The 13,180-nt window shown below is 38.4% G+C and overlaps 1 protein-coding gene across 1 annotated transcript in view; it reads right to left on the reverse strand.

Annotated features, from left to right (window-relative positions):
• Positions 1-13,180, reverse strand: part of itga1 (integrin, alpha 1) — a 92,766-nt gene that overhangs the window by 53,454 nt on the left and 26,132 nt on the right. Inside the window, exon 7 of the mRNA XM_007892203.2 lies at positions 8,161-8,309. Within this exon, the coding sequence (XP_007890394.1) occupies positions 8,161-8,309 (149 nt within the window). The remainder of the gene's footprint in view (positions 1-8,160; positions 8,310-13,180) is intronic.

Genomic DNA, 13,180 nt, shown 5'->3' on the forward strand with positions numbered 1-13,180 from the left:
GGAAAGAGTTAAATCTTACTGATAAATGGGAAAAAATGTGACTGATACTGGAAAAAAAGTCACAATATCATAGTAATCATACAAAATCATAGAGAAAACTTTTCCAGTGTAACCTCATAAGAAACTTCAAATGATTAAGTGTCATATCTGATAATCATCCTTTCTTTCTCAGATATGGATTGACATGCTTACTCATGCTGTTCATATGAATGAGGGAACACACCATATTATGTGGATCGCGAGTGTCTCACATCCAAATGTTTTGACAAGATAACAAGTGGTTCAGGACGCTACTCCCACGTGAAGGACGCTATATAAATGCAAAGTGGTATTGTTGTGTCTGAAAATCATCCAAACTTTGAGACTTGTGGCATAGAAATCCATTTAGCCAGTATATGTCTCCAAAAAGATGACCAGCAATAGCATTTAGGATCAGGGAATATATAGGCATGACTTTACCTACAAAATGTTATGGTGGGGTGTAATACACAATAGAATAGGTTTATCTGGTCTATGGAATTTACTGGTGTGATGGACTGAATGGCCTTTTCTCATTTCATGTTTATTATGTTATAATAATAATTATAATAATAATCCTTGCATTTTGATATAGCGCCTCATCATGTCTTCGAGCCATCTCAAAGCTCTTTATAGAATATACTGTAAAGTGAATGGACTGTGTATTTTGTGGGTGAAATGTTCTCACGTAATGCTCAAGCAATATTGTCACAATAAAATTACAAGTGGACCATGCACATCCATATGAGTTTAATTTCATGGGAATGACATTAATCCCATTGAGTTTATTTTTATGCTGAAAAATTATGTCACATTTCCTTCAGCACCACATCATACAGTAATCAAAATAAAGTATTCTCCCCAATGTCAGATCATTTCCTGTGAACTGTGCCTGATTACCTCTTCACAGGAAACTGTAACCACTTCAATATTTCCTGATACGTTCATGATTTTATTACTTGATTACAGTGCAGACTCTGTATTGTATAAGCCTTACATACATTACTAACCAGCTGTTTTGGATGACATAGGAGGGAATTTTACATTCAGCCCAATTAATCTGTGCTGGTATTTATACTCCACTTGAGACTCCACCTCTCCTGAATCACTCTTCTATATCCATCTATTCCCTTCTCCCTCATGTGAGTATCAATGCTAGCCTAGACTAGTTGGAGCGAGTGGCCTGCTACCTTGCTGTAATATTCTATGTTGTAATTCTATGTATAAATCAAATTTCCTCTTAAATATTTTGATGTTTCCTCTTCAAATACTCTTTATTAAAGGCTGAGCAAACTGAAAAATTAGGTACATCCACATCCATACAGCATTAATCTGCCCGTAAAACTGTTGGATTGGACTTGTGAAGCATAGCAGTGGATTTAGTGATACCATATGGATTTTGAGCAGTAATTTAACTATGAGTGAATTTACTACCCCTTTACAATTTGCACTGTAAACTAATTACAGGTGTTAATAGTTATATCAAAACAGGTGATGAATAATTAAGTGAATACTATAGAGCAGGTCCAAAATGCATGCAGTTTTCATTGATTCTGTTCCCTCGATTTTTCCAATATTCTCTCCTTGCCCGTCTCCCCAGCTACACCATTCATAAAATACAATGAATTCAATACTCTGCTACCCATATCCTCACCTGCGTTAAACTCTGCACAGTCATCATTCAAGTCCCTGCCAGACCTCTCTGGCTCCCAATTGCAGAATGGGTTGATTTCAAGATCCACACACTCATGTACAAATCATTTCATATCCTGGCACCTCCCTATCTCTCTGTTTTGTTTACACCTGACTCCACTAACTGCTTTCTTCGCTCAGCTGGTTCCGGCCTCCTGCTTGTCTGTCCCTTGTCCCCTCAGCTCCATCATTGGCAGTCGTGCCTCAGTCACTATGCCCTGAAACTATGGAACTCTCTGCCTCAATCCCTCCACCTTGGCCCCTCTTTGCCCGTCTCCAGATCTCACCTAAAGGCCTTCCTATTCGACACTGCCTACAGACACCTCCCCACCCCGGCTCAGAGTCAAGCTCCTTCACTGTTAAGTTCTGCAAGATGTTACTCCATATGAAGGGCACTACATAATAATAATAAGAGGGTAATAATCCCTTAAAAAAAAAAATGTGGTCACTCAATCTACAACTGTTTGTGGGACATTGCTGTGCACGTTTCGCCCACAAAATACACAGTCAATTTACTTTACAATATATTCTGTGAAGTACTTTGAGATGTCTAGAAGACGTGATAAGGTGCTGTATCAAAGGCAACCATTACCATTACTATTATTAATTGGCTTTCCTAAATTCAAGAAAGCTGTTCTTGTTGTTGGTTCTGATTACTAATACATAGATCGATTAAAATCTATCAGGTGAAAATCGGGATGTTTCTTAACAGACTGAAAGTAATAATTAACAACTGGAACAGATAACCAGGAAGGGTAGTTGCATTTATCTACTTTTCTGTGTGTGAGTGCTTGTGTGTGTGAACTTGTAACTTAACGAAGCCACCTGTTTTAACCTGCAATGATGTCTGCCAACTTCTGCATCTAACCCTTGTCTGAGCTGTCTGAGTGAATTTTGCTGAAACCAGCAACGGAGAAACACAACACTCAAAGGATCAAGGAATTCTTTCCTCCGTATACACATTTATTCCAGATGTTTTAAACACTTGAAACCTGAAACTACTGTACATTCATGTCTCTTTGGGGAAGAGGGTAAGCAAAACATTTTAAAACATTTGTTGGGTTAATGTACTTGAAACATCAGCTTGCTGCAGTCTCAAAGTAAAGTTAGGTTTCAGGATGCATCTGGATGTAATGTTACATTCATTATTAGAATTGGAGTTTTTTTTTCTTACTTTTCTGGACAGATTTATGTGGATTTATTTTGGGAAAACTGTTCTTGCAAGAAATATTAAGAGACTAAGATTCAATTCCTAAGTCAAGCATACTGTACTTCAAATCCTTGATTAAGCAAACATTTTTTTTTGAAAACCTAAAAGTTAATGGTGCTTATTCCTTCAAACACCCAGAATATTAACTATACTGTCACAGGCGACATACTGGAGCCAATAAGCCCATTACAGTTTATCAGCTATGAGGTAATGATTTAATGGAAAACAATAGACAAAAGAAAAAAAACAATATCTGAGGATGTTTCATGAAAAGAATGTTATCTCCAACATTGCAGCACTTTCTCATGAACACTGGGGTATCATCCTAGATAATGAACTGAAATCCTGGTGTAAGGGTTTGAACCCATAATCTTCTAACCTAGAACTGCTAATGCCACAAACAGATCCAGGGTGGGAGCTGATATTGTAATAGTGTTAATTAACAAATTAACACAATGATGGTGCTAATTAACAAACACATTAAGTAGAGTGCCCTTATGATATTCAACACATCGACTAGTCTACAGGTGTGCTGGAGGCAGAACCCCCTGATATCCTTTTTAACTGCTGCATTGTCATGCCACCCATTGGATTTCTACTTGTGGACTAGACTGCTGGTTAGTGGGATATTGTTCATATGCTTTTGCTCAAAAATATCAGTAAAAGTAGCATGCTTCAAATCTGACAGGAAAACAAAATGGTTTATGACATACACTGCAGCTTTTAAATGAAAACAGTTGGGCTGGCAATTGTGCTAATAATTGGCATATGTTGCAGCAGTCTTTGATGTAGTGAATGGGCTTGGTTTCATTTCTAGTAGCAGCCCACAGTGTATTATTTAATGAATTGATTCAGAGCTATTGGCACTGCTGATATAGGAGTAGCACACGGATGGCAAAGCAACACCACTCATTGTTTAGTACACCAATGATCGTTACACTTGTACAAAGAATAATGAAATCATTAAAGCATTTTAGAAAACTTTGGAAGACATTGTACAGATTTCCTGTGCAATTAACAACAACAAGATTATATTTGTATAGCACCTTTCACATCGGGAGGATGTACCAAGATGCTGAAAATTAAACATTATTGTAAAATCTTAGTCAGTTAAAGGGTTGTTCTTAGTGTAAAAATTTACAGCACAAAAGAATGCTATTTGACCCATCATGTCTAGTATTTCACATTATTTTCAGTCCCTTAATTAATAGTAACAGCTGTGGAACAATGTGTTCTGTAACACAAAAATCAGAAAATGTTCACACACAGTAGATTCTATCAAAGAAACTCTATCTCCATAAATAATACTGTGTAGCGGTGGAGGCAATCAATGATAAACCATGACCACCAACACCACATTTTTGAAATTAAATGTTGTTGGGCTGCACAATACATAAAATGTTCTTTGGCAGCTTTTGATTCTCAATGTTTGTATGTTGTATGGTAGTAAAATTATTTTTCCTTCTTTATTACATGTATATCACGGGTGAAAAATCTGATGATTGTATGGTAAACTAAACATCCTGTAGGTAAGCACAGAGGGAATGCATTCATGTGTTTGTGATTAAATATGATCATTTACTCCTCACATGTTTTCTATGTGCTCAGATATCCTTTACTGATATTCCAGACCTACAAAACAAGCTGGAGGCTTTTAGTGCTTAAGGCTGGGAACTAAACACAATTTACAAGTTCTGTAATATGGTACATATCTTTCCACTGTATTTCTACTCAATGTCTTTATATAAATAAATGTCTATAAGCATTTGAACAGTTTAATATAGATTTGTATTATGACCATTATTTTCCTACTAAAATGCAGTGATATTACTCTGAAGATATGTATTTTAAGAAATTGATATTTTAAATAGCAAAGGTCAATGTGTTTCAAATCTACTAAATGTTTTCCCTTTAGAGCCTGTTGTATAATGAGTTTAACAGCCCCACTTATAAGGAAGTGTGCAAAGCCAAAGAATTTGAACTGTTTACAGCACGTAGATAGAGAGTGAAAGAATGACTGGGAACTTTGATTTTTGAGCTCTACAAAACTTTAGCAATGAATGTTCGAAAAATAGACATCGTGGGAAGGGTGGCCTTAATGTTTGATTGACAACTTGCAGCTGGGAGAAACCTGTGTACAATTTGGGGATTAACTTTTAGATCGAGTCTCTACCCTTTTTAGTGCAGCCAGCACAACCCAGGGTTTGTTACTTCAGCCTAGCGATCGGTAGACTAGGTCAAGCCCTTCAAATATGGATTTTATGAAAAATTAATTACTCTAATCATGAATTTTTGTTTCCTCTGTATTCCACACATTAGATATAGAGTCTTTTATGTCAGAGGGCATCTCAAAGTGCTTCATGGGATTTACTGTAGAGTGTAGTGACTACTTTGTTGGCGAACACTACAATAATAACAATCCTTTCATTTGATATAGAGCCTTATTACATCGTTGAGATGTCTAAAAGTGCTTCATTGAATATCATGTAAAGTGAGTTGACTGTATATTTTATGAGAGAATAAGTTAGCATGGTAATTATTTTATTCAATTACCTAATACAAAATCCATAAATTATTTTAAGAGGGAAATAGAAAGATGCTCATGAAAAAATCATATTGAATCATACAGGGTTCGGGGAGTGAGCAAGAGTGTGAGATTAGTGGTTTACGTGAAGAAAAGCAACTGCACCAGCGCCTTGGGACGTCCTCCCAACGTGAAAGGCGCTATATAAATGTAATTTATTGTTGTTGATGATGATGATGATGATGGACAAATGGCCTGTCTGTCTTTTATAAAAATTATAACACATTGTGGAGCCTGTTGAGACTGAGTGTGTGTTTTCACAAGATTACATGAGAAAATGTAAATCTGGATGAAGAAGACACTTTGTATCTTTCGATCTCATCCTTCCAGAATACCCACCACGCTGCCACTTTTGTAGCACCAAGCTTTTTCTTAATTACCTATGCTGGTAGCACTCTGAGTCAAAAAGTTTGTGGCCTTAAACCCAACGTCATGAAATCATGCCACTCCAGTACAATGCTGGGGAAGTGTCACATTGTTGGAGATGCTTCAGATCAAATGTTAAAGCGAGGTCCTGTCTGCCTGTTAAGACACATGTTAAATATCCCATGGCACTACTTGAAAAAGAAGCGATTTTCTCCTGATATCCTGGCCAACAATCCCCCAAATTAAAATTGGTCATTTGCTTCATGGCTGTTTTGGGGAGATTGCTGTGCTCAAATTGGCTGCAGTGTGTATTGCTGAGATTATTGCAGCACTCTGTATTAAATCTACGGTCACTGGACAGAAGTGAGTGATGCTTCTTCTCTTATATTTCAATAAACTTTTTTATGCTTATTCAATGTGGTTAAACACAAGACGAAAAGTGGGTCAGATCAGGCCAAGCGCTGGATTATTGAGGTGTAGAAGACATTGAGGCCCTCATTATGAGAGTCATTGGAGAACATTAATTAAACTTGATTTGGCAATTATCTCTGTTTTGTGCCTTATGAGGACAGTAAAGTTGTATTTTTGTTGGCAACGTGGAGCTTGACGCAACTCTTCTGGACTTCGAAGTTAAATCAAAGGCAAAATAATAATCTTTCCATTAGATATCGGATCTTATCATATCGAAACATCTCAAAGTGCTTCACAGATTTTCCAGCAAAACAGAGTGATAGTGTACTTTGCAGGTGAGTATGGTAGCCAAAATGCACATAGCAACATCCCACAAGCAGCCATGAAGTGAATGATCTGAGGGATTGTTGGCCACAACACTGGGAGAAGCTCCCATCTCTTTTCGAATAATGCCATGAGATTTTTAATGTCCACCTGAACAGGCAAATTGGATCTCGGTTTAATGCCTCATCCAAAGGATGTCATCTCCGACAATGCAGTGAACTGCGAGCACTGGGCCATCAGCCTAGACTGAGCTCAAAGTCTCCACGTTGGGCTGGAAAGATCTCAGATTGAATTCCCAATCTATGCTTGAGTAAATTGATTTCAGGTGGATTGGTTAGTTAATGGTCAGTATAATTGGTTTCAGCACCACTGAAACATAGAAATATTCAGCGCAGAAGGAGGCCATTTGACCCAGCAACTTGTATTGCCACGCTGAAAGATCTGTCAGTTTAGTCCCATTCTCCTGCCTTTTCCCAATACGCTTTTATATAGTAATAATTCAGGAGGATGGAAATCAGTCAGTTTCCCACTCCTGTTCATTATCCAGTGACTTGTGTTAGTTATGCTCCTTTATGCACATCAGGTGAGTAACACAGGATTGGCCCTAGCAACAGTGCATACTGATTAAATTATTAACCAGCCTACTGTCCCTCATGATCAAGACTCATGAACAAATAATGCTCATTTTGGGGTTAATAATTGGAAAGCCAGTGTAATTGTTCATCATAACAACACTTTCAGAACGGGAGGGAAAGGGAGTAAGCTGCTTAAAGATAAATTTGAATGATGGAAAAGTTGTTTTTTAAATGAGTTCAGTGGTCTTGTCTCAGCCGAGCCCTTGCTGTTAACTAAATCCAGCTGTTCTTTACTTCTGTCTAAATATATACTTCCTGATGACGAGCATAAAGTTGCCCCAAATGTACTTCTCCATAATTGGAAAACCACTTGCTTCAAAACTCTCATCCAGTTTTAAACAACTCATGGAATGGAACACAATAACTAAAACAAAACTGAAGGCTACTCTATATCTTATGGCTCTTTTAGGCCTGTTCAGTGTGAAATACAGATGGTTCTTGCAAGTCAGGCAATCCATTTTAACATAAACTATGGAAGGATACTGAAAAGAACATCACCAACTCAATGTATTTTAACCTAATGTGGTCATAACAAACGTTTTAATCCCATTTTCCTGACTTTTCCCATAATATCCTTACCTCACAAGGATCTAACTTTTAAAATTCCCAATTGTGACTGTATCTATAGCTGTCTGGGTTCACACTTTCCCATTACATTTTTGTATCTAAGACCTGTTCTTTTCAATGGTTTTAACCTAAAGTGATTCTTAACAGACTAAGTGGGTATGGACCTACAGCCCAAACCCTGCTCTGAGAGCTGGTGCATATTCAATGAACTCCTTCTGAGCTGTAAATTTCTCTGGCTCTAGGATTCTATGGATGGTCTGGAAGTGGCCCCTGCCTGCAGATGGTGGTTGGCGATCATGCAAAGATGGACAATAACTGATAAAAAGTGAGGCATACATCTCAAATTTACTCACCTAGCGGATTCGATCCCAAGAGCTGTCTTCGTCTGATTTCCGCCATACTGTTTGATCTTTTTGGCAGCCTCCAGGAGATCTTCTGTTGTGTTGTATTGATTCAGACTGATGATATGTGTGACGCTATGTCCATATTGCATAATTCCCACCTGAAGCATCAGCAAGGAAAGAAAAGGGCACTGAAATCGCAAACATTCCTTTGACATTATTCATCATGAATCTAGATAGACTTTTGTGAGCAGGGGGTCAAATGACATTTTTGCGATGTCGGCATCAAATGAATTGATGATGGTTTCTGGTCCTAGTTTTGCTTTGATGTCATTTGACTCTTTGATGTGCAATTTACAATCAAAAATATAACCTGTGGCAGACATCTGTGGAGATGCTCTAATGTATATTATTAGCGAGATAAAGATGCTTCCCAGACCCAAGAGGCAATGAAGAGAGAACAATGAGAATGAACTCCAGTGTTAGAGGAATTAATTATGTTCAAGCTAAGGCTCTTCAGTCTCGAGGGAAAACAACTTTGAGAGGACCTCATAGAGATGTATGAATTTTAAATGGGATTATAAAAGTAAACCAAGATCAATACTTTAGGATGCATCAACATTGTAAAACAGATGCCATAGGTTCAGAGTTAGAAAAACACTTTTTTTTGTCCTTTGCCCAATTTGCTTCTTTATAGTAATCCAGTATTCTATATTTATATAGCAATATAGGATGGATACAGGGAAGTTTTTTTTCCGTACAGATGGTAATTAACAGCAGAAACCGGTCTCTAAGAAAGGTGATTGACGTCAGGCCACTAGACACATTTTTTAAAAAAAACTGCTGTGATGCTATGATGTTGAAGCTGTGATGGGGGAATGGTAACATGTTTGTTCTGGAGATGAGATCAGATCGGCCAAAGGGTCTTCTTCATCCATATCAATCTTGTGATAACATTTTATTGGTTATTCACATTACGTGGAGTCCTGTAGCTCAGTGGTTAGAGCACACGCTTTGCAAGTGAGAGACCCGAGTTCAATTCCAGGCAGGTCAGGGCAAAACCTTGGGCAAGTTTCCTTACTCCACACAGAGCCTAATAATAATCCCTCCAAAACCAAAAACGATAATAAATTGGTCATTTTCATTCTACGACTGTTTGTGGGACATTGCTGTGCGTAATTGGCTGCCGCGTTCGCCCACAAATATACAGTCTATTCACTTTACAGTGTGTTCTGTGAAGCGCTTTGGGATGTCCTCCTGACATGAAAAGCGCTATATCAAATGCAAGGATTATTATTATTATTATTATTATGGATGTTTGTGGGACATTACTGTGGCTGCTGCATTTGCCTACAAATACAGTAAAACCAGTAAAGCTGTTTGAGACATCTCAAGAACGTGATAAGACATTGTATAAAAAGCAAGGATTATTATCATTATTTTTCCTTTCTTAAAAGGCTTTCTACCCTTGTTCAGACAAAAAATGGCATACAAAGTAACCCATACAATTAAGTTAGTTTCCAAATGCAGGGATGAAAACGCACTGTAACACAATGTATCTGATGCGATTTACAAGAGATGGATTTGATGTGATAAATCCAATCAAACCTGACAGGAAATACTAAATTTTCAATCTGTGTTTTCTAAAATGAGCACAAAATTAACCTTGATCCTTCCTTGTTCACTCATCCCCAGGTCACAAGCGACAATAAAATGCCCCAAGCAAGCTATTTAGAAGTCTTAGTAAAAGAGAATGCATACTCTAAAAGGTTGTAAAATTTTAAAGGAGAATCATCTTTCTGAAAAAGGGGATAGGTGAGTTTTCTTGAGCTGGAAAGGGAAATACAGCATATCATCTTTATCATAGAGATATTATGTGGAGTTCTGTAGCTCAGTGGTTAGAGCACTTGCCTCACAAGCAAGAGATCTGGATTCCCGGCAGGGCGAAATGTTGAGCAAGTTTACTTACTCCATATGCCTCTGTTTACCTAGCAGTAAGTAGGAACGCAGTCGTTAGTCGATTGGCAGATCGCTTTTCTGGGGGTAATAATTCCTTCAAAAAAAAATTGGTCACTCAATTCACGACTGTTTGTGGGACACTGCTGTGTGCAATGTGTTTCGCTCACAAAATATACAATCAATTCACTGTACAGTATATTCTGTGAAACGGTTTGAGCCGTGTCTTGATAAGGCTGTCAAATGCAAGGATTATTATTATTATCATGTATAGGTGATGTATTTTTATCTGGTTTGTGCTGAAGTGTGTGTTTGGAGCTAAGTAATAATAATAATCCTTGCATTTGATGTAGTGCCATATCACATCATCGAGGTGACTCAGAGAGCTTCACAGGACATTCTGTAAGGTGTAGGGACTGTGGATTTCATGGGCTGAAACACAGCGACCAGTTGCGCACAGCAATGTCCCACAAACAGCCATGGAGTGGTTGACCAATTCGAGGGATTTTTGGCCAGGACAACAAGAGAAACTCCTTTCTGTTTTCAAGTAGTGCCATGGGATCTTTAATGTCCACCTGTACAGGCAGATGGGACTTCAGGTTAACCTCTCACTTGAAGGACAGCACCTCTGACAAGGCAACCCCCCCACCCCACCCAGCACTGCAATGGAGTGGCAGCCTAGATTATGCCATTTCAAGTCCGGTGTGGAGCTTAAACCCACAACCTTCTGACTCGGAGACAATTGTGCTACTGCTGCACTAGGCTGACACACTAAAATAGATTCTAGGTGATGGTAGAACCCTTTTAAAAATGTTGACCTGTCAGTTTAACACAAGTGCAAGCCTCACATGTGGTTCTGGGAGTCTTTGTCTTGGAAGACGACCCCCTGTGTTGTTGTTAGAAATCCTGCATTCCTGTCAAGTGCTACATCATGGAAGCTTGACATATGGCCCTCTACAGAGTGATCATTTTCCAGCAAGATAGAGAGGAATAAAATGAAATTACAGTGGAAAGCTGGGGAGTCATCACCCAGCTGTCATTGCAAGAACTAGTCTAGGAGGTCATTGCAACAGCTTCCTCCTTTGGGAATCATTGTCTTGTTTAGTTTCCTAAACAGGGAAATGGAGCTAATCAAGTGCAGCTGCTGGAAAGCTGCATTTACGTAATATTAGTGCAAGGTATCTATAATTTAACCAAAACTGCTGCCTGGTTTGTTCTACTCAGTTTATTAATATTAATAATGACAGCAGACAGAGTCCACTGTGCTTTTTTGACATCATTTAAACATCATTACGAATGTCAGAATACTCTGGTCTTTTCTTGCATTAAAATATTAAAATCTTTTCATACATATAACTTACAAAAACAAGAAACCCCACTTCCTCTTAAAGCTTGCGAAAATGATGTTGTAGTGAATGACAATTTGTCAAAGGGAGCAGTTAGGAGAATTGCATTTTTCAGAGAGGGATAATTCGTACAAACAAAATAGTGGCTGAGGCTGAATTCATAATAATTTCAAAAGATGAACATCTGAAAGAAAGAATCTAAAGTTTATTGGGACAAGTCTGGGGTTATGAGACCAACCAGACAGCTATACAGAGAGCTGGTACAAGCATGATGGCCGAATTTCTGTGCTGAAAAGTTTCTATGATTCTCAATTTAGCATGAGGTGTGGTGGAGAAATAAATAAAAACTTTTTTCGACCATTGTTGCCAGATTGCGTATCACCTATGGTGTAAAATCAATCCAAGTTGCTGCTGTCAGAACAATCCACCTCACATGCTTGACTCCCTTTAATCAGGGTGGTCCAACTTATTGCTGCTGAGAGCAGAAACGTCTGTGGGCCGCATAAGCAATATTTTTGTGTTTCCCTTACAAAACCATAACGTTTATAGGTTATGGAGGGAGCACGTGGGAAAATGAAATGGTGGGGTGGGGGTGTGGTAGGGCGATTGGACCATTCTGCTTTATATTATTAAAATGTTAGTGGCCGCAATAAGAACATGGAACTTTTTTTTTCTGCCTTCAAAACCAGATATCCCTGAATTGACCTTTGAGAAAGCAAGGTTGTTTATTGCCTGGAACAGGTCTACAAACTCTCTGTTCTCAATATTATCTGTTGAAATCATGAACAACAATTTTACATTTATATAGTGCCTTTCACGTCGGGAGGACATCTCAAAGTGCTTTACAGAACTGAGGGTGTACCTGAGCTGGTGGTGGGAACCTCGTGACAGTACATGGTGTGAAAGTATCCTTAAGAATAGCAGGATTAGCTTGTAACTCCAGAAAAAGGCATGTCGAAGTCTGACTGGGACTACAGGAATGCTGTTATGTCTGTCTGGGAGAATGGTTATAGAAAATAAATTAAGAGTGGGTGTCTTTTGATTCACCATTTAATTTTGCTTTAATGAGCAGGAATTACTAGACAGCAGCAAACACCGACTGATTAAAGCACAGGATGTTCTGTACTTATCCATGACAGTGCTAACATTAACTTACATTGGCTACAGAAATTATACTAAAATAAAGGAATGTGATTGCATTTAGCAATCCAAGTAATACTTCCCAACAAATGACTATTCTTCTTCAAAGGAACTACTATATAATAATAATAATCCTTGCATTTGTTATAGCTGGAGCCTTTCATAACCAGGAGGATGTCTCAAAGCGCTTCACAAGATTTACTGTAGAGTGGAGTGACTGTGTATTTTGTAGGCAAACTCAGCCTTGAAGTGAATACCAATTGTTTCTCGAGGATTGTTTGCCGGAATACCAAGAAAAACTCTTCTCTTTTCCTTGGTCTGCTCTATCCTCTATAATATTTACACTCTCCATCCTTGATTCCAGGACCACTGGTGTTTTACTGATTGCCTGTTGCGTATCAAGTACTGAATGAGAGCTAACTTTCTCCAGTTCAATGTCGACAAGACAGAGTCTCACCTCACCCCTTCCCTTGTATCCTTCAAAGTCCCTCTCAAGACCTTCCTCTTTGACTGCACCTTCGGTCATCGTCCCTCCCTCCCACCTCTACCAAATCCAACTCCTAGCTCAGGTGCAAACCCTCAACTGTCCA

This window comes from Callorhinchus milii, unplaced genomic scaffold, assembly GCF_018977255.1.
Source record: "Callorhinchus milii isolate IMCB2004 unplaced genomic scaffold, IMCB_Cmil_1.0 Scaffold1, whole genome shotgun sequence".
Taxonomy (NCBI): Eukaryota; Metazoa; Chordata; class Chondrichthyes; order Chimaeriformes; family Callorhinchidae; genus Callorhinchus; species Callorhinchus milii.